The sequence below is a fragment of the Gigantopelta aegis genome, chromosome 12 (assembly GCF_016097555.1).
Source record: "Gigantopelta aegis isolate Gae_Host chromosome 12, Gae_host_genome, whole genome shotgun sequence".
NCBI classification, from domain to species: domain Eukaryota; kingdom Metazoa; phylum Mollusca; class Gastropoda; order Neomphalida; family Peltospiridae; genus Gigantopelta; species Gigantopelta aegis.
Genome location: NC_054710.1, coordinates 47,064,894 through 47,072,393, shown reverse-complemented (window position 1 = coordinate 47,072,393; position 7,500 = coordinate 47,064,894). Strand labels below are relative to the sequence as shown.

The 7,500-nt window shown below is 43.1% G+C and overlaps 1 protein-coding gene across 1 annotated transcript in view; it reads right to left on the bottom strand.

Annotated features, from left to right (window-relative positions):
- Positions 1-7,500, bottom strand: part of LOC121386563 — a 28,121-nt gene that overhangs the window by 18,529 nt on the left and 2,092 nt on the right. Inside the window, exons 3-4 of the mRNA XM_041517509.1 lie at positions 7,390-7,434; positions 6,033-6,113 (exon numbers count right to left, since the gene is read on the bottom strand). Coding sequence (XP_041373443.1) covers positions 6,033-6,113; positions 7,390-7,434 — 126 coding nt within the window. The remainder of the gene's footprint in view (positions 1-6,032; positions 6,114-7,389; positions 7,435-7,500) is intronic.

Below are 7,500 nucleotides of genomic sequence, written 5' to 3'. Positions count from 1 at the left end.
GGCACCGCCTGCCCATTGAAGCAACCAGAGTACGGATGACGTCCCGGGGGATGGTGGCCTACTCGGCCTGCAAGGCTGCTGCCAGCTCGGGCAGGGTCTGGGGCTGTGGTTGTCGCTGTCGGAGGCGTCGGTCCAACTCGTCCCATAGATGCTCAATTGGGTTCAAATCCGGTGATATCGATGGCCAAGGAAGGACATTAATGTTGTTGTTCTGTAGGAAAGCCGTTGTGAGATGTGCTGTGTGAGGCCTGGCGTTGTCATGTTGGAACACTGCGTTGGCGTTGGCCATAACTGGAACGATGTGTGGCCGGAGGATCTGGTCAATGTAGCCCTGTGCATTCAGGTTGCCCTGCACGTGGACCAGGTCAGTTCTGCCAGTGTGTGAGATGGCTGCCCACACCATGACACTACCCCCGCCGAATCTGTCCACTTCCTGCACGCAGTTTGCCGCATAACGTTCACCACGACGCCTATACACGCGACATCTTCCATCATGACGTCGGAGCAGAAATCGGGACTCGTCACTGAACCACACCTGTCTCCATCGCAGTTGAGGCCATTGTCGATGAATCTGGCACCACTGCAGTCGGAGTCGACGGTGTTGTGGTGTTAAGATGACACCTCGAACTGGACGTCTGGCACGAATTCCTACCTCACGTAGGCGGTTCCGTACGGTCTGGTCGGATATCCTGCGCAAACCTGGTATTGCTGCGGCTGTGGAGGTGGCAGTAGTCAATCGTTCCCGAAGGTGGCGTACCCGGATGTAGCGGTCCTGCCCGGGGGTAGTGACCCGTGGTCGACCGGATCTAGGGAGGTCACGTGTTGATCCACGTTGCTGGTAACGGTCCCACAGTCTGGAGATGGTGCTTGAGGACACATGGAATGCCCTGGCAACGGCCGTTCTGGATTCGCCTGCGTCTAGTCGGCCGATGGCATTGTTTCTCTGCGGTTCACTGAGACGTGGCATGTCCTGGATTGTCAACTGTCGGCCAGATACAGAGGCCAGGCAAGCGAACACCCTGCACTTTTATACTGTCGGTGTTCATGTTGCACGTGCAGACAACGCACGTGGTTTGCACGTGGCTGCGTTTTTGCGAATATTCACATTTTGGAACTTTATTGTACAGTAGCTGCGTTTTATCGAATGTAACCGTGGGAATGTGTTTGGGACATGCAATGACCGTATATTCACAAAGCATGAACCGGTAGGAAACATAAAATCGGAGTTATAACCCATTTGTACCCTTTTGCGTTTCTTTTTTTGAAGAGTATATATATACCTGTTTAGAAAATAAATTATGTATTGAGATCATGTTGTTGTCTTGAAACTGAATGCCAGACAACTCGGCCCGGAGGACAACTCGGCCCAGACAGCTCGGCCCAGAGTTCTGAGACAACCCGGCCCACCGCGAGACAACTCAGCCCGGAGTCCAGAGACAACTCGGCACATGGACAATCTTGTCTATTGTTGAACAATATTGTTGAACAAGTGTTGTTTTTTAAATTAAAGTATTCTCACAGAAATAAAAGAATTTGTTTTTTGTTAAATTGATAAATTGCTGATCCATTTATCTTTGAAGATAGTTTCCGCTGTTCGAATAATTTGTTTTTGTTCTACAGTCGGTGACCTAAACATTGGAGATGATCCCAGAAAAAACATGCAAAAGTTATTTATCGTTGTAACAACACTGACTTTTAACTTTTGTTGGACGTTTTATTTCTGTTCTTTTGGTGATTGGTGTTTTATTTTTTTATTATAACTATTTATGTATATGTGTTCTGTTAGTTTTTTTGCGTACATATGTGCGTATGTATTTAATGTAATAAATGTGGGAATTTGGCAAATGATGTCTTTTGCGTACAATACTTCTAGAAAACCATCCGACACTACGATATGCGCCTACGACATACACAATTGTCATTCTTAATGGTGACCATATAGTTAGCGGTATCTATCAGTATAATGCATTATTAATACTATAGTACAATACTTCGACACTACGACATGGCCAACTATCATACTTAACACGCATATAATGTGTCACAGCATGCCCCGTCTGTCAGTCTAATAACTTATCTTTGATAAAACTTGTGTTTGTCTATTATTGCTTCAATAGAAGTGATACCAATCAATCCCAGGCAGATGTTTCTTCATAGAGAACCTAAATGCACGTTCTAATGCTAACAATTCATTCCTTGAACTATCGTTAAATAATTCGCATCCATATAGAGATGTTCCCAGACATAGTACTTTTCGAGTTTTACACTTGTGGCTAAGACCAGATAGATGACAGCCGGATTGCAGGAGGGCCATGCTTATTGTTTTACATGATTCCATTGTCCTTTCCCAGTGATCAAAATGTTTTTGGACGGTTACACCAGCATGTTTAATAGAAGTTGTATTTGGGAGTTGTTTATGTTGTATTTTGTAGTTGTTTATTATAAAGAAAAAACACTGGATCAGGTTTTTTGGCAAAGTGTAGTGGGTGTCTATTTGAGCACGATGGGGTGACAAATCGTGTAGTGGGTTTACATTTGAGCACGGTGGGGTGACAATCGTGTAGTGGGTTTACATTTGAGCACGGTGGGGTGACAATCGTGTAGTGGGTGTCTATTTGAGCACGATGGGGTGACAAATCGTGTAGAGGGTTTACATTTGAGCACGGTGGGGTGACAAATCGTGTAGTGGGTGTCTATTTGAGCACGATGGGGTGACAAATCGTGTAGTGGGTTTACATTTGAGCACGGTGGGGTGACAATCGTGTAGTGGGTGTCTATTTGAGCACGATGGGGTGACAAATCGTGTAGAGGGTTTACATTTGAGCACGGTGGGGTGACAAATCGTGTAGTGGGTGTCTATTTGAGCACGATGGGGTGACAAATCGTGTAGTGGGTTTACATTTGAGCACGGTGGGGTGACAATCGTGTAGTGGGTGTCTATTTGAGCACGATGGGGTGACAAATCGTGTAGAGGGTTTACATTTGAGCACGGTGGGGTGACAAATCGTGTAGTGGGTGTCTATTTGAGCACGATGGGGTGACAAATCGTGTAGTGGGTTTACATTTGAGCACGATGGGGTGACAAATCGTGTAGTGGGTGTCTATTTGAGCACGATGGGGTGACAAATCGTGTAGTGGGTTTACATTTGAGCACGATGGGGTGACAAATCGTGTAGTGGGTTTACATTTGAGTACGGTGGGGTGACAATCGTGTAGTGGGTGTCTATTTGAGCACGATGGGATGACAAATTGTATAGTGAGTGTCTATTTGAGCACGATGGGGTGACAAATCGTGTAGTGGGTTTACATTTGAGCACGATGGGGTGACAAATCGTGTAGTGGGTGTCTATTTGAGCACGATGGGGTGACAAATCGTGTAGTGGGTTTACATTTGAGCACGGTGGGGTGACAAATCGTGTACATTTGAGCACGGTGGGGTGACAAATCGTGTAGTGGGTGTACATTTGAGCACGGTGGGGTGACAAATCGTGTAATGGGTGTACATTTGAGCACAATGGGGTGACGAATCGTGTAATGGGTGTACATTAGAGAACGGTGGGGGTGACAAATCGTGTAGTGGGTGTACATTTGAGCACGATGGGGTGACAAATCGTGTACTGGGTGTACATTTGAGCACAATGGGGTGACGAATCATTTCGGGGTGACAAATTTTGACGCAGGACATCAAATGTAGCACTATTTGTCAACAGATATAGCACAATTAGTCACCCGGGAGACAAATCGTATCTAGGTGACAAATAGAGACGCAAAATGTTGTTTTGTTTCTAGTTTGTTTTATTGTTGGTGACCAGTGTGTGTGTGTATGTGTGGTTGTGTGTGTATGTGTGCGCACGCGTATGCGTGTGGTTGTGTGTGTTTGTATGCGTGTGTGCGGGCGCTGTGTGTCTGTGTGTGTGTGTGTCTCTGTGTGTGTGTGGCGTGTGTATGTGAGAGTGTGTGTGGTGTCTGTGTGTGTGTCTGTAAGTCCGTGTGTCTGTCTGTTGGTATGTGTGTGTGTGTCTGTGTTGGTATGTGTGTGTGTGTGTGCTTGCGTGCGTGCGTGTGTTTGTGTGTGAGATATGTACCTGTCAGTCACACTTTCTTTTTTTTAAATAATGATAAATAAAATTATTTTGATGTAATTTTTGTAGGCATATAATTTAAGTTATAAACTTAACATTTCACAAGAAATATTAATAAATATTTTGGTCATATGTAACTTTGAAACTGATCTTTTAAGGCTGGCAGGTACTGAGTGCGCATCCCAGTACCGTCTCACAACCATCGTGAGTTTAAAGATGCAATGGACTAGTGTCCATAGGTAAACTTCATAGACGTTTCTCTTCTAACAACCAACTATTAACCCATTGTTCTAGATAGACAGCCGAAATAGTTGTGGTGTGTATGTGTCCAGGACAGCGTGTTTGAACACTGAAGGCGCAGACCCTAGTTTCAACCTGTAAAAATGGACACTAGAAAGAAAGAAATTTTTTATTTAACGACGCACTCAACACATTTTATTTACGGTTATATGGCGTCAGACATATGGCTAAGGACCACACAGACTTTGAAAGGAAACCTGCTGTCGCCACTACATGGGCTACTCTTTCCGATTAGCAGCAAGGGATCTTTTATTTGCATTTCCCACAGGTAGGATAGCACAAACCATGGGCTTTGTTGAACCAGTTATGGATTACTGGTCGGTGCAAGTGGTTTACACCTACCCAGTGAGCCTTGCGGAGCACTCACTCAGAGTTTGGAGTCGGTATCTGGATTAAAAATCCCATGCCTCGACTGGGACCCGAACCCAGTACCTACCAGCCTGTAGACCGATGGCCTAACCACGACACCACCGAGGCCGGTTAAATGGACACTAAGTTTGGTTAAGTTACAAAACTGTAATACATTTGGATAACGTTACAAGAGAGTGAAACAAGTCTGTGATGTTGAAACGGTGAAATACTTTTAAAAATAGACTAAAACTTCTCATATGCACGTGCGGTTGTTTTTAATATAAAAAATGCATTTTGTGGTATCAGAAACACCAAGATGACCAGAAACGTTGTACGGAAATGGAAAATCTAAACAATAAAATATAAGTAATGTTTGATTGCAGTGATCATAAACGGCTCTAATAGTGAAAGATAAGCTGTAGTGTTTGATTTCAGTGACCATAAGCGGCTCCAATAGTGAAAGATAAGCTGTAGTGTTTGATTTCAGTGCTCATAAGCGGCTCCAATAGTGAAAGATAAGCTGTAGTGTTTAATTTCAGTGCTCATAAGCGGCTCCAAAAGTGAAAGATAAGCTGTAGTGTTTGATTTCAGTGCTCATAAGCGGCTCCAATAGTGAAAGATAAGCTGTAGTGTTTGATTTCAGTGCTCATAAGCGGCTCCAATAGTGAAAGATAAGCTGTAGTGTTTGATTTCAGTGCTCATAAGCGGCTCCAATAGTGAAAGATAAGCTGTAGTGTTTGATTTCAGTGCTCATAAGCGGCTCCAATAGTGAAAGATAAGCTGCAGTGTTTGATTTCAGTGCTCATAAGCGGCTCCAATAGTGAAAGATAAGCTGCAGTGTTTGATTTCAGTGCTCATAAGCGGCTCCAATAGTGAAAGATAAGCTGCAGTGTTTGATTTCAGTGCTCATAAGCGGCTCCAATAGTGAAAGATAAGCTGAAGTGTTTGATTTCAGTGATCATAAGCGGCTCCAATAGTGAAAGATAAGCTGTAGTGTTTGACTTCAGTGCTCATAAGCGGCTCCAATAGTGAAAGATAAGCTGTAGTGTTTGACTTCAGTGATCATAAGCGGCTCCAATAGTGAAAGATAAGCTGTAGTGTTTAAAAACTAGGGTCTGTCCCTTTAATTGGATGTAAGCATGACAATCAAAATAAAATGAAACGATGACAGCCCAGATAGCTGAAGTGTGTGTCCAGGACAGAGTGCTTGAACCTTAACTTGGTATGAGCACGACATTTAAAATAAAACAAAAATAGATCAACAATATTCTTCAGAATACATGTTAATCAGATACTTACTTTTGAGCGTCTGCTGAAGATCTTCTTGGAACGAATTACGGGGTACTTCCACTGGAGCAGTCGAAGCTGTCTGTCTGTTTTCTTTTAAAAGAAGAAACATAAAATTTGATAAAACAACAAAAAAACCCTTAAATTTGGAAATGGTTTTCTTAACAACATTGCTCTTTAAATGTGACTTTCATATTTGTGGGACGGGATGAAGCCCAGTGGTAAAGCTCTCGCTTGATGCGCGGTCGGTCTAGGGTCGATCCCCGTCTGTGGGCCCATTGGGCTATTTCTCGTTCCACGACTGGTATATCAAAGGCCGGGGTATGTGTTATTCTGTCTGTGGGATGGCGCATATAAAAGATCCCTTCCTACTAATGGAAAAATGTTGCGGTTTTCCTTTCTAAGACTAAATGTCAAAATTACCAAATGTTTGACATCCAATAGCCGATGATTAATAAATCAATGTGCTCTAGTGGTGTCGTTAAACAAAACAAACATCAACACACTTTTTCACATTTGTGTTTGACCTTTTTTAACCAGTGCCCCACGACTGGTATACCAAAGGCAGTGGTATGTGCTGTCATGGAAAAGACTTAATAAAATATCCCTTGTTGCTAATGACAACATTTTGAGTGTAACATCTGAAGACTATCATTATGCCAGAATTACCAAATGTTTGACATCCAATTGTCAGTGATAATACTAGAAAATCATTGAGCTCTAATGGTATCGTTAAACAACACACTTTAACTTTTTGAACTTTTCTCATTTTCAAAATTAGAATTTGTTTAGGTATAATGACACCGGTTTGCCATCGATGTAACGATTCATCAAGCCAAAGATCATCATTGTGTACCCGTAATAATAACAATGTCATTTAATATTACATCCAGCTAACGGGCCTAGGTGGTGTCGTGATTAAGCCAATTTGGACATAAGACTGGTAGGTACCGAGTTCGCAGCCTGATACCGGATCCCACCCAGAGCGAGTTTTAACGACTCAGCGGGTAGGTGTAAGGCCACTACACCGACTTTTCTCTCATTAACCACCACTAACCCACTGTCATGCCCAGGCAGCTGAGATGCGCCTATGATAGATAGCGTGTTTGAACTTCAATTGGATATAAGCACGAAAATAAGTATGAACGAATGAATGAATGAATTACTGAATTAATGAATCTGTGCCCATAATAATAACAATGGCGTTTATTACATTCAGCTAGTCACCTAGCTCGTATACGCTAAGCGTGTCCGGTTTTTACGTTCTGCCACCAGTGACCTCGACCTTATGTTCTAGTGCCTACGACGATTTAATTTAAATTAGACTGGTGCTTGAACCCCCTTCCCCCATCCCTAATTATTCCTGTACCTTTTGGTTTGTTCACAGCGGCATACTGTACGCCATCCGATTTTTCTGAAAGAAAAAAAGAAGTTTCATTTATAGTACATTAACTAGTAGTAGTAGTGGTGGTGGTGGTGG